This window comes from Lates calcarifer, linkage group LG24, assembly GCF_001640805.2.
Source record: "Lates calcarifer isolate ASB-BC8 linkage group LG24, TLL_Latcal_v3, whole genome shotgun sequence".
In the NCBI taxonomy this organism is placed as follows: Eukaryota; Metazoa; Chordata; class Actinopteri; family Centropomidae; genus Lates; species Lates calcarifer.
Genome location: NC_066856.1, coordinates 4,225,787 through 4,252,210, shown reverse-complemented (window position 1 = coordinate 4,252,210; position 26,424 = coordinate 4,225,787). Strand labels below are relative to the sequence as shown.

General features: G+C 39.9%; 2 protein-coding genes across 4 annotated transcripts in view; both read right to left on the bottom strand.

Annotated features, from left to right (window-relative positions):
- LOC108881552 (microtubule-associated protein 4) overlaps window positions 1–14,273 on the bottom strand; it is a 110,789-nt gene extending 96,516 nt beyond the window's left edge. For all 3 annotated transcript variants that reach the window (XM_051066603.1, XM_051066604.1, XM_051066605.1), the window contains exon 1: window positions 14,141–14,273. The gene's annotated coding sequence lies outside the window, so the exon portion shown is untranslated. The remainder of the gene's footprint in view (window positions 1–14,140) is intronic.
- Window positions 14,274–16,358: 2,085 nt separating this feature from the next.
- The window catches only part of kcnh2b (potassium voltage-gated channel, subfamily H (eag-related), member 2b), a 204,936-nt gene continuing 194,870 nt past the window's right edge, over window positions 16,359–26,424 (bottom strand). The window contains exons 15-22 of the mRNA XM_018673626.2: window positions 26,160–26,353; window positions 25,878–25,980; window positions 25,454–25,605; window positions 25,175–25,319; window positions 24,886–25,075; window positions 23,673–23,778; window positions 23,334–23,435; window positions 16,359–22,796 (exon numbers count right to left, since the gene is read on the bottom strand). Of these exons, the coding sequence (XP_018529142.1) occupies window positions 22,368–22,796; window positions 23,334–23,435; window positions 23,673–23,778; window positions 24,886–25,075; window positions 25,175–25,319; window positions 25,454–25,605; window positions 25,878–25,980; window positions 26,160–26,353 (1,421 nt within the window). The 3' untranslated portion in view covers window positions 16,359–22,367. The remainder of the gene's footprint in view (window positions 22,797–23,333; window positions 23,436–23,672; window positions 23,779–24,885; window positions 25,076–25,174; window positions 25,320–25,453; window positions 25,606–25,877; window positions 25,981–26,159; window positions 26,354–26,424) is intronic.

Sequence of the window (26,424 nt, the reverse complement as noted above, 5' to 3'; positions counted from 1 at the left end):
CTCACACAATATGCAGATGACACACTGTTTGACCCAAAATATTGTATCTCTTTTTCAGATGTTAATTTAGCTGTTTAGCATTTAACATTTCAATGGCGTTATGTGTCTGCCAGTAAAGTTAGCTAACAAGACTGAGTCTTGGAAAACAACAATCAAATGACTGAAACATAGTTCAAACACAGTTTGAAGTCCCTAAAAACAGTTCCTGATTTCTGCTCTTATGGTCCAAAGATCTCAAGCTTGAATGAATGTGAATGCAGTTGTCGTTCATTTGTCACTTGGTTACACAACCAAAACCAGTGTTGCTTCTACACATGGGAATGACAAGTCTGACTGACGCACAAAAGTGGAACATGCTGGTAGACGGAAACGGACAAGAGTCCCAGACATAAATACTTAAAAAATATATGATCTCTCTGTGAACTTTGCTCTCAGATTTGCTATATTTGCTTGAACAAACACACAAAGGGAAATGTGGTGGTTGATCCACTGATAAAATATTCATGCCGCATAAAAGGGGTCAGAGCAGAGAGGACACACACAATTTTGGAAGCTTGTTACATAAAAAGTGATGGCAGCCAGGCTAAAGTGTCTGTGTGTGTGTGTGTTTTTAAGAGTTAGAAAAGCAATGAAGCCCAAAGCGCACACACTCACACAAGGTGAATGATGCTCTCAGGGATAATTAAACAGGAAGTTTACAAAAGGTCAAACCATGTGTTATCTGCACACTGTCACAGGTTATGGAGGCCTTATGTGGCTACATTTGATGCCTCCCATTTAGGAATGACAGAGGCAATGGTGTATTAAGTCATGCCTGATTCATCCATCTGCACCAACAGGCCAATAATAGTGACAGAACTTTTAGCAGAGGGGTCTTGGTCAGGTCAGAGTCTCGTTTTCCAGCTCCTCACCCACTACACAGTGTTGTGTGTGTGTGTGTTGACCCTAGGCTAGGGACACAAATACTTTGTCCAAATGGGCTGGTCACTGTCCTTGCTGTGGTGCAGAGCAATAAGTGATATAATGGTTTGGCCTGCAGTCTTCCATGATGACCTAATTCACAGATATATATAAGTCAGTCTGCAGCCGTCTGCCCCCTGACTAAGGGATAAATAACAATTTTCAAAAACTTTTTATCCTTAACAGGTAATATATGAACTCCAGTTGGTGGTCATCATAAAATAGCCACTGATACATACAGCCTGTGGTCATAATGACTGGGTAATAGTATTTGTGCTGCAGCCTGTAGTATGTTCCTAATAATATACTGTATATATATATATATATATATATATATAGGACATTTAATGAATGGCACAGAAAGTATCTATCTATCTATCTTAGGACTGTTTCTTATATGACAGACACAGCCAAGATTCATGGAAATAAAAGGTAAACTAATCCCTCTTTTTCTTTCCTGATATAAATTCCAATTCAAACCAAGAACCAATCTGATGCCAGTACATTTTGTTTTCTTTCCTAATTAAAAGGGGCACTTTGCCATTTTTTATCTCTAAAGATTAAGTTTATGGAATACTTCTACAGTGAAAACATTTGAAACCATGTCATCTGTGGCTCTGTGGGGCTCAGAGTTTGAAAGGCCTTCACAGGGCAGGGAGCGTCCAATAAAAGATACTACTGAGTTAAATTATGGGAAATTTAGGATGTAGCACTTGACTGAGCTTGACCCATACTTGACACTAAGAGTCACAATGTCACTGCCTCTGCTGCACTGGTTTTGACTTTTTTTGTGTCTTTAAAATCAATATAACTCACTGTGTTGAACTGATTGGGATTAAAGCAAGTACACATTACTTCTTAACCTTTAACTATGTAACACCAATATTAGTTTCACTGTTTTCATGCAAAATAAAATTTTACTAGAAAGTTTATAATGTTATGTTGTTGCAATATTAGCCAATACTTATTCCATTTTATGAGGCCATTAACTGTGTCAATGTGACAAAAATATGGGAGGTTAAAGATGATGAAGTTAAAAAAGCAACAAAAACAAAACAAAAACAACTCTTTAAGTATAAATACCACTTGCTCATAAGATTGATGAACTAAGTGATGAGTCAGTCAATCACTAATGTGCTCATTATGTGTTCATCTGGGGCTGGGCTGCTGCATAGCAATAACTATGCAAACACACACACACACACACACACACTCGCTTAGACAAATTGAAACCTTAATTTTCACCTTGCCATCAATCCTGTCTTCCGGATGCAACACCATCAGATGAGGCTGATGTGACTCAGATGAAAATAGTCTGATGACGCACTGAGGAGTACACGCAGTCCTGGAAGTGTGTGTGCTCTCATACACTATTTGTGACTTTAGCATACGTTCATGGTCATGAGTATGTGTTGGACTGAGAATTATATAAAATGTTACAAGTTGTATGTGCATGACATAAATTTTAAAGAAACTGCTTAAAGGGCTTTCTGGTGTGTTTTTAGGCCTTCCCAATAGAGGTAGAGAGCGAGTGCATGCATGTGTGCTTCTACCATATGAACAAGATCGTTGTGTAACAGCACAGCTCCAATGCACGATATCCCACATATAGTACATAATGAACAGTATGCTATACGCAGATGAATAATGCACAGGCCATGCCAGTCTGTAAGGGCTTTCCCATGTAACTGGCAAAAGCACTGACAGTGTTTACTGCCAGAGGAACTGTCTGTGTTTGTGTGCGTGCATGTGTGTCTGTGCATGAAAAGTACACAGAGCCCTGCTTTCCTAATCAGCGATGACGTAAAGCCATAACAGCCTCCAAAATCTGTCGACCAGCCAATAGCAAAGGAGAGGAGAGGAGAAGGGAGACAGAATGAAGAAAGAACAAGAGAAAGCTCTATTGATTCTCTGATGGAAGAAAAAGATGGTGTTAAGGAGCAGTGGTAAGGGTTGACAGGGGAAAAGAGAGAGTTGTGGATGAGGATGTGTGGGAGTGAAGAAGAGTGGATAAGAAAAGCAATACAGGCAGCAGATAAATAATAATAATGACAATAATAATAGATATTTTTGGTGAATTATTATGAAGTGAACTGAAAACTGAAAAGAGAGTTAGAATACAATATCGTTACTAAAAACCATACAGTAACAAGTATACAAATCTAGAAGTTGTACTTGTACTTGTATATTACAAAATTTAATGGAAATGTATTTGTTGAGTAAAAAAGGCACAACCTTAGCATTTTCAGTTCAATTTGATAGTACAGCAATATCTTGATTAGTCGCTTGGATGTTGGAAAATGTCTTAAAACACAGACTGTGAGAGGAAGCATGGGGAGAACATGCAAATTTTATATTTGGAAATATAGCCATTGATCTGGCAATGTAATACCAACTTAATATGAATAATATTACACTGCCAGTACTATATTTATCTGTTTTTGCCTTTGGACCAGGACCATGACATCACATCCTGTCTCAGGGCTGACTGTTGGCCAATTTTGTTGAAAGAACAAGATTCTTCAGATTCTTTTCAGGAAGTGTGTTTATTCAGAACACACGCTGTAGCCAGAACTACTGTAACTGTATTTTTTGAACTGCTAAAAAGTTTCCATAAGATTATAGTTGTTTACTCATACAGATGCAAGAAATTTGACAATAAAATGGAAACACACAAATGGAAAGGGAGAGACGAGTGTGTTGTGGATCAGTGAGTGCCCTCCTCATCTGCTCCTAACAGCCAGTTTGTCTTTGATGTTTGGCTCTATTCACAGAGCTCCACTTTAGGTAATGTTAATATGTGCCCTGTATGTGTGTGTGTATGTGAGTCCTGCTGCTCTCACATCCACACAGTGCCTTGATGAAACTCACAGTGGGCTTGTTTGAGGGCTAAGTGAAAGGGCTAGTGTTTGACCGTGAGCGTGAGCATGCGCGCACGCGTGTGCGTGTGTGTGTGTGTGCGCATGACAAAGCTGTTCTCTCATCTTAATAGAATTACACAGGACTCTCAGGACATGTTTGTATAATTCAGCACTCGCTGTATCCCATTAGCATGTTGGAGAGCAGACAGACAGAAAGACAGACAGGTAGTCGTGTCCACACCCTCCATCACGTCCTCCCTTCTCCTCCCTTCCTCACCTCGTTTAGAAAGGACACACGCCTCAGTGACTGAATGAATTCCCTGTATGTCCCCATGGTCTCGCCTACACACGCCGAAATACACACAGACACAGTATTTCTTTGGGAACTATGCCCTATTGTTGCAGAACGAGGCTTTACGCATCGCAATGGAATGCAAAGCAGGACAGACGTGCGCGTACACTCGCGGACAGACACGCAGAGGTCAAAATCTAATCCCAAAACAAACATTGTCACACACAGGTAGTGGACACACACTCATCCAGGGCTAGAACATGTCAGAGGGTATTCACAAATGTGTGTATACACTGCAGCTTGGTCTGCTGACCCAGTACAATAGTGGATTCTATATGACAAAAAAAGGAATTCTCTGCCCAGTTACTCATGAACCTGACTGTAAACTTTAAATGCTTCACATTCCTCAAGGCTGTTCACAGCTATTTGAGTTCTTCTCTTTTTTCGTATTTTCCACTAGCCCCATCTCCATTTATACTTGGTTTCATGCAAAGATAATATATTGGCAACACAGCTAAAAATATGAACCAATTTCCACCTCTCCACCTGGAGTTCAGAGGAACAAACTGTAACATGCAAAAGCCCTGACAACCCCTGAACAAGTGTCACAGAAGCAGCACGCATTACTTTCTCTTGCAGAATATTCAGTGTTGGAAAATATGCTGACTTGCTCACACACGTAACCTCAACCTTGCAGCAGGCACTGAGGAACACTAATGATTATTCTGCTGTGAATGTGGTGGAATGAGAAAAAGCATACAACCAAGAACTGAGACTTTATTTGGCTCTGACAGGCTGACTGGATTGCAGTTGATTATTTCAGCACATAAATTAATGTCAGTATTTTTTCATATTGACACAAAGACTGGAGGTATCTGCAGCTTATCTCTTGGTCTGCAGGGTTTCTGTGCAGTTTCATTGCCGTCTCAGTGGTTGTCTTTTTGCATTCTCTGCCTGTCAAACTACTTTCCTTTAGCTGTCCCTTTCTTTGTATTTCATCCCTTTGATGACATATGAGCTGAGTCTCTCTGGCTGATTCTTTGAATTTGGCATTAAGCTAGGATTACACCATTGCTGTTATGTCTAACCCCTCACAAAAAGTCTATGCATGCACTGCTACATGTTTCAAGGCCTTTTTCATATTACGTGCAGTTAAATTCAAGGCAAACTAAACAACAAAAGCAAAGTCAGATTTCCAGTTTAAAGCTAATGAAAGCATTGAAACTATAAATGAGCAGTGAACATAAAACTAGTTTGTAGTTTGTATAGTTCACTTCAATACTGACAATTCCAAAAAATTCTCAGATCACCTTCCTTCCCCTACCTCAAACACACCTCTTAACCATATTCCTCCATATACCAATCCCTCCATCCATGTGACATACATCTCTACACCCTGCTGTATAATTCCCAGCAGGCCTGATTGGCTGTAGTAAAGCCTGGTTGCTGACACACTGGTCCAGCTGCTACCGTTGTGAGGGGGGATTACAGCGACCGGTTCACTCTGTACCGTCCCATTCTTCCGCTCTGCCCTCTATCCCTCCATCATTTCATTCATTCAATCCGTTTCTGTCACGCAATCTCAGACTCCACCCCTCCAGCCCCGCCAGACACACACACACACATTACACATCTATGTATGTGTTCACACAAACTAACGTAGATGGACACATCTGTATTTTTCTGGCTGCCTATGAGACACGGTGCGAATCAGAAATCCACATGATGAAACACCATAAGGTCCTGGCCAATGGGTTCTACCATTTCAAATAATCAATAACTTGATTGAATTGAAAAGAATCTGTCAAATTGTTTACCAAGTCATTCTCCACAAACACTATTAAGAAAGAAAAATGACACTGTGTAAAGTGTAGAACTTTGTCACATAGTTGACTCTGGTTTACTAAAATCATTTGGGGATTACTCAACTCTACATTCTGGAGCTGGTGCTGATTGTTGCCTCAACATGTTGCTCATCTTTCATCCTGACAAATTAAGCATAAAACATGTTAATACATGCTAAAGAATCAGTGTGTGTGTTCAAACATTCAGTCAGAGGTCAGAGTTCGTTGGTCAGAGGGTATAATGACTTGATATGTTACTTTTGATTCTAGGTCATGCCCACATTTAAAATACCAAAATATCATGGGGAAATCAACTAATTTCAGTAGACTCGCCACAGTCAGCAGATTCACACTCAGTTCTACCTCCTATTTGGTGAACTTTGACCTGCAAATTTGAACCTTTGACCATCATGGCAAAGTTTTGGGGGAACAGGGAGTTGGGGAGTCCAAAATGAAGGAAGCTCTCAAACTTTATTGGTTGTCATCCACTTTTACTTAATGTCCTCTGCCAGAGAATAAACTGCTCCACTAACTCAATGTCCAATTAGTGGTTGTGCTAACAGGCAACTGAAAGTTTGCAAACTGTTTGAAAGCTCATTAGCCCTGAGAGTCTTTCTGCTCCCTTCAAAAGAACTTTATTGAATGAGATGATGCATAATCCCAAGAATCTGCCAGATGGGAGTGTACTGCACATTACAGAGAAAATACAAAGAAGCCTGGGAGCTGTTGTTACGTACTAGTTCCTTGGTGGCTAGTGTGTTAGTGGTGGCTAACTACCATCTAGCAGTCACTATGTATCCAAGCTTCTAGAACCAAATATTTCACAAGGATATTCAGATATATTTTTTCTTTCAACTTAATTGTTCGACTGTGTCTTTACATTTGATAACAGAATGAAATAAAGTTTTATTAACTATACCAGTCTGCATTTTATATTTTGGGTTTAGTTAGGTTTGTTTAGGTCTAACACCAGCACAGAGCCTCTTAGCACAGAGCTTATTCATTACCATACAAAGTTTGTTAATTTTATCTACCTAGTGTTTACAGTACAAGTTGTGTGCTGTAGCTCTAAGATACCTACTTACCTACTAAGAACAGTTTATTTTATTTCATTCATCAGTAAAATATGATTAAATAATTACTGATTAATCATTTAAGTAATGTATCAAGCAAAATGCCAAATATTTGATAGTTCTCTCTTCTCAAATGTCAGGATGTGCTGCTTTTCTCTGATCTTTAATCCTTGTTATGTGTTACTGTTAATGTAAGGTCTTGGACCATTGGTCAGACAGAAAAAAGAATTTGAAGAAGTCTGCTTGGGCTTAGACTAAACAATGAATTGATTATCTAAAAAAAAAAAAAAAGAAAAGAAAACAAAATATCATTAGCTGCAGCCCTAGACTGCTTTGTAATCCCTTGACAAACAAACCCCTCCATTTGCCCACAACATGAAATGGCTGTTATAATGACTTAAGATAAAGTCAATAATCAGTGTTAAATAATTCATTAAAAGAGAAGCAAACCTAGGTAGGCAGGTAGATAGGTTTTCCTCTCATTCTCTGATGAGAAAAGAGGAGCCTTATTTTCTCTCTTTTCTTCTCTCTCTGAATTTATACGTGATGAATGTGATACAGCACTGCAAGAATGACTGTTCATAAATTCACTTGGCAGTGACTTCCCTCAAAGAGATTCTTAATAACAAGCCCATACAGCTTTAAGCACAACAAATCAGTATGATGGTAAGCAGCACAAAGCTGAACCTGACGAGAACCATTTGGGGTTTGGACAGAACTGAACAACAGGCTACAACCTGACCATTTGCTAAACTACGAGCTTGTCTGCCAACAGACCTGGCTTAGGACTCAGAGCATCTGTATTAAATGCACACTTCTGACGACTGTGGAGAAAAGACAAAAGGTGTTACTTTAAGTTTTAACTGATGCTTTGGCAGAAAACCTAATCACCAGTTTTTACAGCCACATTGATTTCACAGTAAACTCGCATAAAACGTTTCACAGATCCACTGCAGGATCAATACTGATGGAGAGAATTACCAGCCGTACTGGAGCTATTAACCACTATGCTTCTGAGTATTGATCACATCCGATCATAAAGGCTTTTCCTGGATCAAGCTGTCTTGTACACATGGTTTCACATATTACATGTCAGTCAACCAGTCCTATACAGTTAGAAGTCTATGACTATAGTAAGAACTTAGTTTAAACAATTTTTACAACTTTAACAACTGATTTTTTTCCATTTTTAATTATAACTTGACATTTAGGAAATTGTGATGGCCATTTTTCCACAATTTTCTGACATGTTAGACTGAACAATGAATGGAGAAAGTAATGAGCACATTACTCAATAATGAAAATAACCGTTAGTTGCAGTCAGAATGCCTCAACCTTTTAAAATACACTGTCCCACCCATGGGATGCTTTGGCTTCTGCACTACTTTGGGTGTTATGGTCTGTACCAGACTCAGTCCTCACACAACCTCGACAAATTATACACTCTAAGTCTCCTGATTCTGTCTGTGCAAAGCATTTTAGGATCTCCCAGATCACTGCAGCTGTTGACACAAAATTGTTTCAGACTTGTGGCTATGGTTCCAGAGTGTTTTCTACACAAAAGTTACTACTACAGGCCTTTTTCATGCTAAAAAAATCAGGCATGGCAGAATAACTTCTACATTGTTTGTGTCTCCAACTTTGGTCCAGTATTTCTTATCTAAAAATCAGAGTTACCTTTCAAGGGAGACCAGGGTTAGGGCTGTAATCAAAAGGGTTGTAGAACACTAACTTTTCTATTTATTTTCAGGTTTGTGCACTAACTCTCCCCCCACACTTTTCTGATGACAGAATTAGGGGGGCTGCGTCTGACTAAAGGGTTTGAGCTTCACTTTCAAGTAGAGCTGAAAAGATTAGCAGACTAATCAATCAATAAAAATTAAATAAAGAACTATTTTCATATTCAATAAAATGTTTTGCTTCAACAGATTCATTGACGAAGTCTCTCATTTTTCATTCTTTAAACAACTACTCCTGTGGCTTTTCATGTGCACTGCCAAGTACAACACCATGAACACCTTTGAGGAGAAACTGAAAGTGTGTGAATCTGAATGTCTACTGCAACTTGCCCATCTCTGGGACAACCATCTTTTCATCCTTTTCCATGTTTTTTAGAATAACCATTTAGAACAACTATAAACACATTTGCCTTCAGATGTGGACAGATGATACCACTTTGGACCAAAAAGTATAATCATAATGCAACTTAGCAACTGACTCTGAATGTTCCAAAAAAAAAGGAAGAAGAAGAAGAAGAAGAAGAAGTAGTACAACTTGTTACATTTGTGAGTAGCTTAGGCAAAGCAACACTGAGGAAGCATTATTGTGTAAGGATAATAATGTGGTCCTTGTCTCAGACTACTCAGACTAACTGCCCTCAGCAGCAGTACTGGTTGGCAGCACAGAAACACATGGATGATGGATTTCCCCTGCTTCCTGACTCCTGAACAGAGGCTGGGATGAAGTAGCCTGTTGACCTCGAGGAGAGTATCCTGCTACAGTCAGGACAACCCTGACTGTGGAGACCAGATCAGCTTTCTTACACCCCAGTTTAAACCCTGACTCTTCCCTGACCTGGAAAACTTCCAAATAAGCTCTGACATACAAGGTCACACAATTGCAAGGGATCTTCTCAGACATATTGTAAGATGATTTATGATGCCCGGGGATGGTTGAGCAGACATGAGGAGAGTGTGTGGGTGGAGAGCAAAAAGACAGAGTCAGTGGCTCGTAGGTCCAGTCAACTGACATTCCACAGACTGTGAAGAATTCAGGATCCCTCCAACTGTGGAACTCTAGGAAACTGTTCATTTAAATACTTCCCCCCTTCCTTCCTTCCTTCCCTCTCCTCCTACTATGGTCATTGTTTCCTGACTCACCCCTTCCTTCCATTATTTATTCCTCCATATATTCTTATTTTGATTTTACTAAACCTGACAAACTCTATTTCTATGCTGCAAAATATGTCTCGCAATCAATTATGCTCATGCACATTGCATTAGAATTTAATACGCTGGCAATTTAGTCATTTGTGAACAAAGTGTGCATGGACTACAACATTAATTAATATTCTATATTGGCGACCACTGATGCCTAAAACTTTTCATTCATCTTTCCATTTTTATGGAGCTACCATGAAAGTCACTTCATATGTAAAAATCAATCACCAGACTGATCTACTTTTCAATTTTGGCATCAGTCAGTTGAATGAAAATATAAAAAAAAAAAAAACAACAACAACAACAACAACATGGTGGCTTGTTTTACTCTGTTTTCACATTTTGTGCACATTTTGTGCTGTGTATGAAAAAACAGTAACTTTAAACAGAGTAAGACTTCAAAGTGCAACCTTTAAGTAGGCTCTATGATCCTCTATCTGTCTTATCACGCACATTTCTAGAGCAAAAATAGTGCTTTACTGTTGTCTAAACCAGTGATAAAGTATAAAATAGGAAGCAGTGTGTTAATCAAACTTTTTTTACTTTCAGCCCCTGAACACATGACTTTATAATGAAAAGAACATTTTTTAAATGAAAGACTTCATTGTACTTTAAATTAAATTATTCCCTCAGGACTCACTATAAAACTAGAATATTATTATCACATTAAATCCAATATAATTGCTGATGATGGACATTTGCCTTTTACAGCTTATCACAACACTTAAAATCAATGAACTTATGTGTGGTTTAATAACTTAGTTGGTTTTGTAGACAATGAGCAGCTTAATGGGACATTGGGCTGCAATACATTTGAGAATTTTGGTTTGATGCTGTGTTGTGCTGTCAAAAGTGGTCAGACTAAATATTAGTTAGATTTAGGGGTTGTTTTTGTTTACTGCACTTTAAGAAGGTAATTGATCAATAAAAATGTACTCATGTCATATCTTTTGGAAAGATTCACACTTCTGCACGTCTGTACTTCATAAACAGGAGTCATCACTTGTTTACCTTATACAGAATTACACCTAAAATAATTTTCTTTCTAGCTCAAAGAATTGCATGCTGTTCTTTCTATACTTTTGGTTTCTATGGGCAACCAAATGACCAACCATTACACCAACTCTACAAAAATGCGAAGCTTACTTTTCAACGTTAATGTCCGATGTGAGGTCCTGGCAAACATGTTTAATTGATCATTACGCCAATTTGTCCTGAACATGGGTAATTTGTTACACAGCTGGCCATTAAGATCAAAATATATGTTCAGCTTTACTGAATATCATGCAAAACCAGTTTCTGTTGACTTTCTGTCCATTCCAATCAGAGACAGAGCACTATCAGTGTTAAACCAGCATGTTGCAGTGGCTACAAGATCCAGCAAGCTATTGTTAAATCTGATTTCACCTTTCCAGTGCAGAACACATCAGAGTTTTTCCCAGAATCCAAAACTGTCCACAACCATAAAACTACTGAGAGTGGTATTTGATATTGGCAAGAAGCTGTTGAGCATTAAAGTGGGCCTGCTCAGGAAACACTGGTAATAGTTCAGTACAGTGAGACAGTTGTGCTGTAGTAGAATGTGAAAAGCTGAGCTGGTGTATAATAGGAAAGGAATAAAACAGATGTTCATCTTTTTTTAGATGTTTTCATAAGTGGAAATATCTGCTCTCAGTGGCACCAGTCCTGCTGCAGTATTTCTATAAAATGGTTGCAGTAAATATTTTTCAAGGTAGTTTCTCATATTAACAAAGGTTTCAACAATACAAGTGTCTGATTCTGCATCCACAGTAACACAACTGTCTCCACCAAACAGACCACTAAACAGAAAAGGGTGTCAGAAACCTGCACTCAGTGCTAGGAAAATGTATCCACAATTGTAATCCAATATCTGGCTGCATGTATACTTCACTCAACACAAACACTGCCATCACACTACAATTATGTTATGAGAGCTGATAAGCTGATAAGTATCCTTCAAAATAAAAGCCTCTGGTGGAAAGGCCTTCTCACTTTCTGGTGATGTACAGAACTCTGTTCTCTGTTCTTTCCTGTACAGCTTTGTGTTGTCTCTCTAAGGACAGCAGGGTAGCTGGGAGACACCCAGCCAAGGGCAAAAAATTTCAGGTGGGGTTTGATCCCTGGTCAACAAAACATGTCTTTCACCACTTTTTCATCCCTCTATGTTGTGGAACTTTTGCATCACACAGAGATATTGTGGTAGTTCATTTCAACAGCTCAGGAGAAAGTCAGCATGGCGTCGGTTGACCCCTGCGACCTGTTTGATAACTGTCAACCCCTCGGGCCTAATACCTGATCACTTTGGCAGGCTTACAGTGAAGCAACAAGCGACGGGACATTTTAGGGATGTGATTGGATCAGGTCCATAATGAATTCAGGGCCTTAGATCAGTCCCACCTCTTATTTCCCACTCAGTAATCTGGCTGTGGAGGATTGGAGAGTAATCTGGATAGAAGGAGGGAGACAGGGAGGGAGGGAGAGGGACAATCCTCTCTGTTGTGATTCCTTTTTATATTGTCAATTTCTGTGGCAAAATGTACCATAATGTTCTGGTGCAGGTGTCAATAGTCAATTCTGAGCCAATGCCTGTGTCAGACTGTGCATGTGTGTATTAGTGTTTCATGTGCTTACAGCTTCTGGGGACCATCAACACACACACACATCAACGCGAAGCAGAAAGAATCATTATTCAGTAAACAGAAAACTTACAGAAACATATATCTAGTGATAGAGGAGATCATTCAACAGAATCATATTGTGTTGATATGATATAAACTCCATCTAAAGAAATATCAGCCACTGATGAACAACAAGATGCATTTGCATACTCTGACTACTCTGACATCAATTCAGCAGCTCAACCATAAATTCTCCTTGTACAAAAATAATATGCACAGGTTGACTGACAAGGTCACAAAGGCATGAATTCAAATCTAAGTTTATTACTGAGATTATACTTAGTGATGGTGTTGTACTAGACTGCATTATATTGAGAGGTGTTTCTAATATTCTGACCCCACATGACTGAATGGGGTGGGTGAAACATTAGAGGCACCTGAAGCAATTGAGTTCAACACCATTGCAAACTACAACCCCAATAATAAATATATAGTTAAATTAACACCTCGCTGACAGTGTCGATCAAAACCGGGCATTGTTAACTTAGCAGAGATAGAATTACTGGGAGGGTTGCTGTCATCATTTCAACGGCATGGTCCCACCCAAGTTGCAATATGTAACCTTTGGTTTGGTCCTAACTTAATGATTGCAGTTACACACACAGAATTGAAAAAAGGAAAAACTGAAAGGTTTAACTTTGTGTATGAGCAACATAACAAGCTGGCAATCACAAGCTGCCAATGATAAGTAGTGATAAGAGCTAAAACTACAGTGACAGTAGATAGTAAAGAGATATCTCTGTGGCTTTGATTTGTCATCAATCAGACTGCAGTGATGAGGAATACTAACTACTAAGCCAGCCAGTAAGTGAGATGTTACTATAATGTAGAATATTGAAGAAGTCTATGCATGCATAGGGCAAAGTATATGGAGATCAACTAATCTAAACCTAGTGCAACTAATGGTTTTGCTGTTCAGACCTTATCACAGACTGTAAATGAATGGACTGATCCAATACAGACACAGACAGACTGAGACTCAAGCTAGCTTGCATAACTTTCCTCCTGTCCGCTGTGACAGTGCAACTTCACCGTGCTACCATGCTGTCTCAAGTGCTGTGGGGAATAACGTAACCACTATATTCAGCTGCACGTGAACGGGCCATCTTTGTAATAAATATGCGGTAAAGGGAAAGGTGGGAGTTCGTGATGACAAAGAGACGCTAAAGACAGCCGTTAAACAATTGCGTTTGGCTGAGAGTTAATAAAAAGGGCGAGTACATTACTACTGCGCACTCAGCCCACTCCTTCTGAAAAGTAAAAGTTTCCGAGGAGCACCTGAAGGCAGCATCATCCTACACCAGTGCACCGTCGCTGTGATGCGTGCTGTGAGATCACTCATCCAAAATCACCGTCATTTCACTGCTATAAAGCCTGCACTGTCCGCCCACTCACTCCACGCTAACTGCAAACACTTCACTTTTACTCACACGGGGGGCAAAACACAGTGTTCATATTTGAGCTTGACTCACCGTTAGTTGTCTGCTTTTTGACAGTTTGTCGGGAGTCTCCGAGCGTCGCTGTCACCGCTACGATCCGCCCACCCAACAGTGCACTCCGCTAGCTGCAAACTAACGTGCTCCTCCCCTAAGAAGCTCTGCTCCAATCACTCATCGATAACACTGACTGGCTCTTCTTTTGTCCAATTATATTGAAGCTAAACTCTAAGTGACGAGGATATTGTCCAACCACAACGTTCAAATCATGTGCAGGCCCTTCGTCGTCACTATATGCACTTTTGACAGACAACCTGTACGTACAATGGAGAAGTTTGACTCCTTTTACGGGACGGTGCCGGTCCAATCGCCGGGAGGAACGCGTTCTGAATACGGCCACGGCCCAGGAAGACGCCCTGATACCGCCTGGATCACTGAAATGTCCGCGGGATGACAGGCATTATGGTTAAAAGACAGCGACTCCAACCGGAAAGTACATTCATGTGTGTTACGGATGAGCCAGGTAGTTCATAAAACGTTACAGTGCAATCATTCTTTCAGTATATTTCTTGGAATAAAAAATTCACAACCGAATGTTGCTCGACCAAACACACATATACAGGACAAAACACAATATGGTTGATAAATCTGAATATAACTTTGATCATGAATTATCGCAGGTGATTTACTGCCCATGCAAATCCAGATTAGCCTACATGTTTACTACTACTACTGTAGTGAACCCATTCCTGTGGCTGATTCTCACACTCCAACTTTCCCCTCACTAATGGTAAAATTACACTAAATTTCCCAATAAAGCACACGGGAGGGGGAAAAAATTTAAAAGTTTTAATTGCAAAAATGGTTCGACCTCACAGAATTTAAGTTTATAGTGACACCTTGTGGCAGCAATGGCAAACATCAGTTACAGCCTCTGGCTTGCTGGCTTGCTGCATTTGAGATTGTGATGTGGCTTTTGAATTACTACTTAACCATGTGCTTATTATGGATTTGAACTGACACTGTGTATGATGCCGTTTATGTTCTGAAGACTCAAATATGATTTTCCCAGAAACACTGTTTTGCTCCTGAACTAAGTACTTGCCAATAGTCTGAGCCAATATGCTTTTTATTAGAGTTTTAAGCTTTTCTCCCTCACAGCTTCATGGTTCCTCATTAAAGGAAGTATTTTGAATATGACTGAAGGCTCTGCTTAATAGAAGACATGATCTGTGTCACAAGTTTCATTTGATGATTTTCTACAATCTGCTATGCTATAGAGTTTTGTATGACATCTCTGTAGACTGTCAGTGTGAATCTGTGGCAGAAAGCTGTAGGAAAGACAGACACAGTTTAGTTTCCATGCCTGCCTCTCTGTTTCAGTAACATACCAGCATGTTTCTGGTATGTTCATAAGATGCAGGTAATACAGCTGTATTGGGCCCCATTCACTACATCTTACCCATTCACTACATCTTACCTCTGGCATATGAATAGAACTTAAGCATGTCTTGCACTGAGACTGAGTCTACAGTATGGGGTAACTACACTTAAAGGGTAAGCAGTCAGTATTTATAGATGCTTTATAAGCCAAATCATCTGCTCAGTTCTCCTTAATGTCAGTCAATCACCAAATTAATAACAATGCAACAAAACAGTTTTACTTAGGACCAACATATATAGACCAAGAACCATTGACACTCACACCTACAGGCAATTTAGAGTCACCAATTAACTTAATGTATGTCTTTGGACTGTGGGAGGAAGCCAGAGTACCTGGAGAGAACCCACACAGGCACAGAAAAACCCTGGGCAAACAGGAGCTCAAACCTGGAATCTTCTAGCTGTGACGTGACATACTTCTATGTTACATTTCTAAATTAAGTTTAAATAAGGATTAAAGGATGATTTGAAGTTCTAAAATGTGCAGTCATGTCCACACAGAATTCTGGGTTATGATGCATCGTGATGAGCAGGGCAGGTTTTGACCATGTTGCACTGGGGCCTGGTGCTGACTCAATACACCACTGGCTGTACTCATTATGGACTATGATGACTTTTAGGCCTGTTTGATCATAAATATAGGGTTGAGGGCAAGAGGTTATAATGAGGAAGTTGCTATTAGAAATGTTACAATGAACTGTTTAACATTAAGTTCTATTATGGATTTATGACACAGTAAGACTGGAGAGTGGAGAGAAGCAGATACATTAATTGTCATAAGAAACAGTCGAGTCAGGATGATTTTGCTTTCAAAGAGGTTTATTGAAAGAAATATTTTGAAATTTTATAAAGTTCAACCATTGATAATGCTATCACACAATCAGAACCTGGAGCTTCACCATTTCCCCATCTAACCCTCTTCAACATTTGATATGAATAATGTATTATGAGCTTCTAGAAGCACTCCGTTGGCCAGCCCAGTATTATAAGGTTAACTCAATATTCCAGGGACTGCCATAGAGTATACACTATTAAAGAGATTAGCTATTTTCAAAACATTTGTGAGAGGCTTTTGGAGACACACATAACTCAGTACTTTTGTTAAAGATGTTAAAGATTTGCTATTGTTGATTTTAACACCCCATGCACTGAGAAGAAAGTAAGACGTGGTCCAAAACTGAACTCAGATGTGTTGAGAATAGCCATTCTTCAGAGTGTAGCCCGTCCCAGCTGGGCAAAAGCAGAATTTGTAATATTGTAAGAGCACTTGATTTAACTTCCAAGGCAGAAGTGGAAACACAGCCCAGATAAGGTAAATCAAGCGTACTTTGATATTTGGGAAACAATTAATAGTTCTGCCCAGGACTGCCACACATGCATCATTCCATTACAGTGGTTTGCAACCAAAGATACAAATATACAATATAATATTGTATCATCTAGGATCACTATATTTGCAGCTATTCAGTACCCCTCTCTTCCATAACCTGGAAGTAGTATGTATATATATGTATATATAAATATGACTCTCCCGTAACCCGGAAGAATTCAGTGTTTCACTCTACACACAGTTTGCAAGCATACAGCAAAAATCAGCTGCTTTGCACGTTAAAAACCTCTCATTGCTGGATGATTTTCAGTGCAGCATGCAAGTAAAAATGTGCACAATATTAAAAGTTTTTAACTTCATCACCCTCATCACCTCTAATCACCCTCACCATCATCATATCCATTTTAACCATGGACAGCTTTATCAACGTCTTTTTTTTCCAATAAGGTGATTATTTTAATAAGAAATTAGAGCAGACTTTATTTATTTAGTATATTTTCCTCTATAGTATTCTGCATTTCAAAGCATGCCAAAGAAATTTTTCAGTTTCTGCATAGTGCTGGCTATACGAGTGCCAAAGAGTTTTGATTCCTTTACAAGTAGTAGAAGTTGGTATGTACAGGCAAGGAGTGACAGCAGATCCAGTGTTGTGTAAACGGTACCAAACCCCCCCCTCCCCAAGTGCTCAAAATATCTACAAATACAGGACCCAAGTCTGTCGGAACTCATAGAAAGTTGAATAGAGCTGAAAAAAGCTCAGCAGTATGGAAGAGCCATTAAGGGAGGTGTGTGTGCGTGTGTGCGTGTGTAAGTGTGCAGATGTGATTGTAGCTGAGTTTTTATATTTGTATGTGTCAATATTCAAAGGGGAAAACTACTCTAACCTCCTTAAACACCCACCCACCCCCACCCTCACAAACACACCCATTTCCCTGTTGGATATTTTTTTTCCAAAGTGCACCCTCTACTGTTATAATATGCAGTGTGCATTACATAAATGTATTCTCTAGCATTGAATATTCCACTAAGGTGTACTGTCACATACAAGGTCAAAGAAGAAGAGTCGACAACAACCACATTCTAGTTTTGAGGTCATAGTTCTGAATGTAAATATACAGTTCAGGCCACTAGGTGACTGTTATTGAACACTAACAAAAACACTCGCTACAGTACGTGAGATGGCGAGGAGAGCCAACTTCTGCAAATCAGTACCTCAGCACTGCAACTGTAAGAAATAATAAAATAAAATAAGATTAAAAAAAAAGAAAGAAAAGAAAAAAAGAAACAGATTCACTGGTAAAGAACCTTAAGAACCAGCTTCATTTTGTGTTTACTGGATATTTGTAGTCAGGTGTAATTTATCACTGGGACCTTGTTCCTGGTGACGACAGGCAGGGACTGCTGGTGAAAAGTAAGTGATGATGATGGGTGTGTCAGTGAAATAAACCAAATAAAACACAATGACAAGCAAATAGGGTTTAGTAGTAAGAGGATCTCAGTAGATTTGGTCGAAGTCATCTTATCAGCTTTGGACATCCACGATGCATTCACTTACATTTTAACTGCAGAATGCTGAAAAGTGGGTTGAATCACCATACATCTGATAGCAATTAGGATCACATTTCACTGAACTAACCGCCCTCCCCTTAACAGTAGTTGTCTGGGTTCAGGTCATTCAAACCATTCTGATCACGCTGCAAAAATTCACTTCAAGTTAATGTAAAAATCTTTTTGATGAAAGTTTAAATCAGAGATAATCCAGCTGCATTTACAAATTCATTTTGAGTCAAATTATAGCTTTCAGTTAACATTCATTTTTTGACTCAAATGTCCTAAAAGAGTTGGATTACACATGAATTTAACATGTTACCAATGATCATTTCTTTCAGCATTCACTTGCTTTGGTTCGATACTAAAGTGCACCATTACAAAGCATTACATCAGCTGTGCACAGACGGCCACAAAGTCCAACAACTGCACAGGTTAAAGACACTGACGATGACTGTGGGAAAAACAGGCCACGTGCACAATGTGTACTGAATGTGGCTTTGTCTGCATTTGGGGATCGATCAGTTATTAATAATGATTATACAAATAATGTGTACCTCTCACCGAGCACTTCTATCCATAAATATTGAATAAATACTAAGAGTGGTTGCAAGAACATAAATTTTAGGACTATGAACAAAAGAACACAGAAACATGGGAAGAGACATGTTTACACAGAAAGCCTTTCTCCACCAAATGAACTGTTCATTAACCCAAGACAAAGTGATAAATAGCAGGTACAATCCACAGACAAACAAAATAATCCTACAACCAAATAAATAAATTAAATAGCTTAGACCAGCAAGCAGCAAAATACAATCTTCACAATTCTGCACTAAAGGGGAATTCCACCAAAATTAAGGTTTAGGATGTTACTCTTTTCTTTCTGATTGGTTGGTTTTGAGTTCTTAAACCAAGGAAAATGGATTCCATAACACCAATAACACGTTCCTGAGTCTTTATTAAACATCTGCACTGTCTAAAAAATAAAGTGCTAAAAATTAACGGATGTGGTTAAGCTGCTACAAGTCTTAACTGTTTAAAGGACTATTGCACTTCAACAGGCTTTCCCTCCTCTGTTATGACTCATTGTGTTACAGGAAAGGGTCTTTCAGTATAATTTTGTTTCAGGGAAGACAATTTGAAGATGTCATAGGTTTTTAAAATTTTCCTTCATCACAAGAACTCGAAACTAAAAACAGGATCAAAATGGAAGATTCTGTGCAAATTGCCATTTACGCAGAAAAACAAACCTCAGAGTTATTACAGTTCAGCTCCACTGTAAGGGGATATCATTGCACCTGCTCCTGTTATTATTCTGTACATTTCTACCTGCCCTGAGGTATGTGGGTAAACTCCAGACTATGCCCTTACACCTTCTTATCAGTGGCACCACTACACCTTCACTTCCATCACCACCTTTTGAAATGTATGAAAAAAAAAAAAAAATCCAAGCATCATATCTTAGTTCTGGGACCTTTTTCCATATACAGTAATTCTTAATATACAAGGAATAAAATGCTCTTGATACTATTTCATTCCTAAGGAACCAACCCTCATCACAATCTTGTGTTCTTCATCCTACTCACTGACCAGCTACAGTAGGGCTGAAGTCAAAGGAACATTTATAAATAAAAGAAATCATATCATTCACTACTAAATTTCCATTTTTTTGACAGGCTGAATTTATCTGGTGGATGGTGAGGTGAGGTGCTGCACTGCTTTGATGGAGTACAACTCTCCACTGATGTGAAATAATAATATCTAGGAGGCTTGGACCAAAGATGTTTTCAGTTTAGTTTTGATATCACTTGTACACATTACCTTCCCTTGTTCTTATAAAGGTATTATTTGTCAGAAACGATGACTGAAGTACCACATCATATAGCAGGCAGACCTAATACAAGTTCTGCACTATGCCAAATGAAACCTGAGCAGTGATAACTTTTGGAAATTCACATAAAACTTAAACTAACTTTACCCCTTATGATGTAAACAGCCATCATCCTGAACTGTACAGTGTGATAGTTTAAATACCAAACCAAATGGCGCATGTCGGCCTCTGTACATGCCGTATTTCTTATTTAACAATATTAGTAAAGTGGTGGTGTGGTGAAGTAATCAGTGTCTGTGGTAGTGTGCTGGTGGCCTGCTAACAGTTCATGACAGGTATCAGACATGTATCTGTTAGAGACAATTCTAAAAAATAAATGCTTAATGTAAAGTGTTCCCAAAAATGTGGTGCTATTGTATTATTTCTTCTTCTTGAGTTTACAATTGCTGTAGTATTTAAAATTCTTAAATGTACTTGGATGACCTCATTGTAACCTTGGAACCTACATTGTAAAGGGTTTTAAATTTGTGCTGTCTAGATTCAAAACCAAAGACTGAATCTGTCACATGCTTGTTTAAACAAGCCATTAAAAATCACTTTGGGGCAAGAAGAAAACAAATTTGTCCTAAATATCAGAATACAGTGACCCTCTACAGTGTGTGAAACAAACATACTGCGCCATGCTCTGCAGACAGAAAGACAAAAACAAGGACAAACACACACATAAGAAGCTCTGGACCTGAACTTATCACACATATAATAAGATTTAAGCGCACTCACTCATCTCTTCTTGCCAGTGTTTGCATATTGTACTGTACATAGAATAATGGCGCATTCGGCTGGTCTTTGTAAACTGGCAAACTTGTATATTTACGTATCACTTGACAAACTTGTATGTACAAGATAAAAGCATTCTGGGTGCTTGCTCAGGTGAAAAAAGTAAGGACCAATGAAATCTGAGGTAGCAAATTCAACTAAACCATGTTTCCTTCATACACGGTCTTTGATTCCATCTTAGAAATCAAAGCAGGCCAGTGTCACGTCACTGCTGACCTCATCACTTCAGAGTGTTTGATAATAAAACACAACATCTGTTTCTCTAAAAAGTCACAACTCATAGCTCATGAAATTAGGAAGCTGGGATTTCCTGCTTGTTGAAATATTAAGATAGCTGTTTTTGGTGCACTATTCTCATGGTAAACTTGTAAGTTTGCCAGTTTACCTGTTTGCGACACTGCCTAAGCATGCCATATGTTCTTCACTCACTAGCAAATCTGTACATTGTTTATAATAGGGCAGCTGATATGTTCATCAAGAAAATTCATGGCTTTTAACCCTCCAGTTCCCACCCCTGAGGTGCAAACCAGCCAATCCAGTGTGCTCTTGGGAAGGGGGGAGCGGTAGCTCCGCCTCTTGGGGCAGGACGTCAGGGGCAAGGAACCAATGACAGAACGGGACAGCAGGTTTCCTGTTAGGCCAGCTAACACTACAATTTACCAACCAGTTTGTGATTTTATCGGAAGCGCCACGGACATATAGAATAGAGTAATCATTATATCAATAGGATTTTCAGTGCAAGACGTAAATGGCTACTTGTTTCTGTCCGATGTTGTCTTTGCTTGTTCTTGTCAGTCATCCAACACTGGATACAGCAGTAAAGGGATTCTTCTACAGGTCAGCAGTCGTTTATGTGTGTGTAAAGTTGTGCCATCCTTATTGGATGACTGAGACGTTCAGACCAGATCGATCTGGGTTGACCTGGACAGTGTTCATTAAGAGGCAGAGCTCTTCTCTGCTCTGTTTGTGGTTTTGGTTAAAGGTTGTATTGTGGAGTTCAGAAAGCTCCAGATGTTTCATGGGAGGGGTGGGGTAGGGGGTGGAGGGAGTAAAAGAGAGAGGCATCAACCCTTTCCATGACCGATGGTGAAGATACAGTAGCTGGGTGCACTAAAGGGTTCTGGTGGATGAACAGTAGGTGCTTCCTGATCTCCAAGGTGCCACGATGGACCAGTGGAAACATCAGGAACTGCAGAATAAAACATCACACTCATTCATTCTCTCTCTGTATCCCTCCCTCCATCCCGCTCTCCTCCCATTTCACCTCTTCCTTAGCTCCCCCCTGGGTCGGAGCTGTGTCTCTGTGGTGTCCGTGAGTCCAGAGGTGTTTGTGGTTCTTGGAGGGACAACCTCCTTTGGGTTTCAGGATCCAGGGGAGATGCTCCTGATCCAGCCGCTGGCCCAACCCCAGCCACAATACACACCTCTGAACCAAAGTCTAATCCTGCTCCTAAGCTTGAGCCTACTGCTGCCCCACTCGCTAACTCCATCCCTAAACCTGAACCTGAACCTGCTACTGACCCTGAAACAACCCCAGCCCCACTCCCCAGTCCCAGCTCCAGCTCCAGATGCTGCCCCAGGCTGTCCAGTCTAGAGGGGGCGAGCTGGCCCTGGCTGGTGTTAATCAGAGAAGTGTCCTGTGTCGGCAGAGACTCAAGAGGCTTGGCTGGGAACTCCTCAAAGTCCTGGGAATCCAAGATCTACAGAGAAAGAAGCTGAGAGGTCAGAGATGCAGACTTCTATGATGTTATTTCTTCTTAGCATTATTAACTGAGTCACATGTCAAATATGAAAAATAATTTTTATGGCGGTTATCTTCTGTGTACTGCAGCGTCACCACAACTGCTGTGAAGTTGTTTGATGTGTAAATGGTTTTCAGTGAGGCTGGAGGTCTTAGGATAGAGTTCATTGTCTATAGTTAAAAACTAGCATGATATAATAAATATGAACATATTGCAAAAATATTGCATATTGCAAGAAAAGCCATTTATCTTTATATTGTTTTACAATAAATTTGATATTATATATTGTATTGTGTGTATAATTACTCTTTATATAAGCTATAGTTCCTTGAATTGTACATATAATTCAGTATTTCTTATTTATATGCACTGGAGACCAGTGACTGCATTTGATCAGCAAAAACCTAGCTGCACAGAATACACTCAAATGTATTAATGCCAGGACAAGAAAGTGAAGTATGCAAAGCAATCATTTTATTACCACATGTGCTTCACCTGTGATAAAGAAGCCAGGGTGTCTGTCTCCAGAGGTATACCAGGCTGAACCAGCCTCTCTCCTGGACCTGGTCCAGGACCAGGACCAGGGTAAGGTGAGGCCTGTGGAGGAGACATCTTATTTGTCTGCAGGAAGTGAAAACCTCTGTCTAACACAGCTCGAGTCAGTCTCTAATAATAATACGAAACTGTCATTCACCCTCCCTCCTTTTGATTAAGCGTCTTGATCTTGCTCAAAGACAGATGTTTGCTGTCACAAGGACTTGAACTCCTGTGACAGCAAGCGTGATGCTTCTACGTCCACAGACCATGTGTGTGTGAGCATGAGTGTGTTGCTACCTGAGGTGGTGTGGAGACGGCGCTGTAGGCAGGAGGAACCAGAGCCATCTGTCTCTGCAGCAGCTGCATGATCGCTCCGATGTCTGTCGACATGCGACTCTCCAACCTGCACACAGCATGTAGGAGAGGATCAACTGTTTATTACTACATATGATAAACAGAGGCATTTAGATTCTATTAATGTGATCCTTTAATACATTAAAACTGTATTTTCTTGGACCTGTGATTTCTGTATTAACTGGGATATTTAGTAACACATATTTAAAGGTCTTATTTTGTTCATTATCAATGGCAATTGGTTAAAATACTGAAGTTGACCCAGGAAGCTGGTATGTAAAATGTAATCAATGCTCATCAGACAGACTGAGATCAACTTTCAATTACGCAATAAATTTGTACTTCTATTCATCTACCTTGTATTTCTTACACAGATACTACATTCTGATTTATTATACTTTGTTTTGCTTATATTGGATTTCTCTTCCCATCCGGATGTTATTCTGTAATTTTGCTGCTGTAAAAATCCATTCTCCCCACACGAGTCAACAAAGTTTTAGTTAGTTTTTATTTTAGGAGATGTAAATTTTATCATGGAGTCAGCTGGGTCCTATCCAAGGCTCACATACAGCTAATTAGAACTTATTCTGCTGATCTCCTAGGCTCTGTTCAACTTCCTGAAACCAACAGAGACTTTACCATATGTGTAGATATTTTCAGTACTTGGGGGAGGAGTTGTCTCCTTACACACCGCCACTCCCCATCAAAATTTCCTCACACAGACCTTCAGCCTGCTCACACATCCCATTCAGCAGAGACATCCAGTCAATCATGCATTAAAACTATGAGCATTCAGCTGGAGGCGCAGCCAGCTCTAACCCAGCACATAGACACACAGCTTGTGATCTCAACATGACCTGACAAAGAAGCCTCACCCATGTAAGGGTTACAGAGGCGGAAAAAAAAAACTCTTTTCTTCCACTGTAGTGGAGAAAGGAGGCTCTATTCACAGGAAGCCAGATGAAAAAAATGATAGTCCTATGACTTAACATGCTGCAGCATTTTAGCAGGAACTTCCATGTTGTTCTACAAAAACAGACTGATCCAAAATAAAACACAAAATAGCACCAACAGCCAGAGCTCCACACACATGTACACAAATCAGAGCACAAGCAGACACACACACACACACAGTCAGACCTCCCGCCAGTCGTACCTGTTGAGCTGTTTCTGCAGCAGGTCCAGGCGTGTGTCCAGCTGGTTGCGTTGCTGGCGGCTCAAGCTGTGTAGCGGTGTGTTGAGGGGTGGCGGGGAGGCCAGGCTGCAGCTGGGAACCTCCTGGTACTGACCACCCCCCCGACTCTCTCCCCAGAAACTAAAGATGTTAGACACACCTGAGAATGCACCTGTGGGAGAAGAAGACAGGTGGAGGGGGAAAGAGTGAGTGTTTGTTGGCGTGAAACACTGGGCAGGCATTACTGTACAATTCACAAGTTCTATTTTACCTGACAGGGCGTTGCAGGTGTTCCCAGTCTTGGGGTCTCCATCACCCTCAGTGTTCTCATTAAAGTTCATGGGTGTGGCCTGAGCCTGTGGGTTACCCAGCATAACAGGAGGAGGGGCGAGGCCTGTCACAACTGACTCCTCCCCCTGTAAGAGTCAATCCAAGGCATTAAAATCAGTGTTTATTGTTTTGTTTTTTTTTTATTCCATTTAGGTCAGCATAGAAATGGCAAATACAAAAAATACTTTTAGTGTAAAAAGTGCTTTATATTGAGTTATACCTCATCACCACTGGAGTGAGAGGACACTGAGCTTCGATGTGCCTCCCACTGCCTCTTAGGTGCCTCCTCTTGTTTCTGGTTGTTAGCTGCCTCCCTCTGTCTTCGCCTCACAGACTTATGGGACTTTTTAATTTCTCCAGCATCTGCATCATCTAGACGTAGGTGTGCAAAGAAAGATTAAAAAAAAAAACGTTGGTCAGTCCAGCTGGATCAGAACTAACTTTTCATTGTGGAGGATTGCTAGAAAAGTCACTGGCATACATTAAATTCATCATCATCATCATGAAAATTACTGAAGTTGTATTTCTTTAACAATTCCAAATGTCTGATAACGTAGACTTTTTTAAAATGTGAAAATTAAACAAATAATAAGTTAATAAGCAAAAATAAATAAGCAAAATATGAGCGATGGTGGATTGGTTACCTTTTTCTGTACGTCGTCGGAATGATAACTTGCGTCTCCGCAATTTGTTGAATCCCCCACAGTTGGAGTCGTCACTGCTTGGAGAGCCTGGAATCATGTTGGTCTGAAAGGAGAAATGGTTGTTATTAAAGGAAACTATGCAGAGATGCAGACAGAATATTAACAATAGAGCTTTAACACTAGAATAATAATTCAAATGGTCAAAATAGCTCCAAAGTTTGTGTCTGAATATGTGTCACTCCTTTGTGACCTTCAGATTTTAGGTTGAATTTGTAAACTCACATCTCGGAGGTTGAAGGTGATCTCCAGGTTGTTCCAGAAATGGTCTGCAAACTCAGGATACATATCCAACACCTCCAGAACATCCTCTCTGAAGATTTTATGCAGGTCGCAGTAGGTTAGAGCTCTAACATCAGCGTTGGATTTACCCGGGCGGGCATACAGGTTGATAGGCTCGCCGAAGATGTCATTCTTCCCTGGGAAAAGAGAAAAGAAAGAAAACCTTCATAGATAAACAGTACTGAAAAGTATCTCAATACCTTTACTC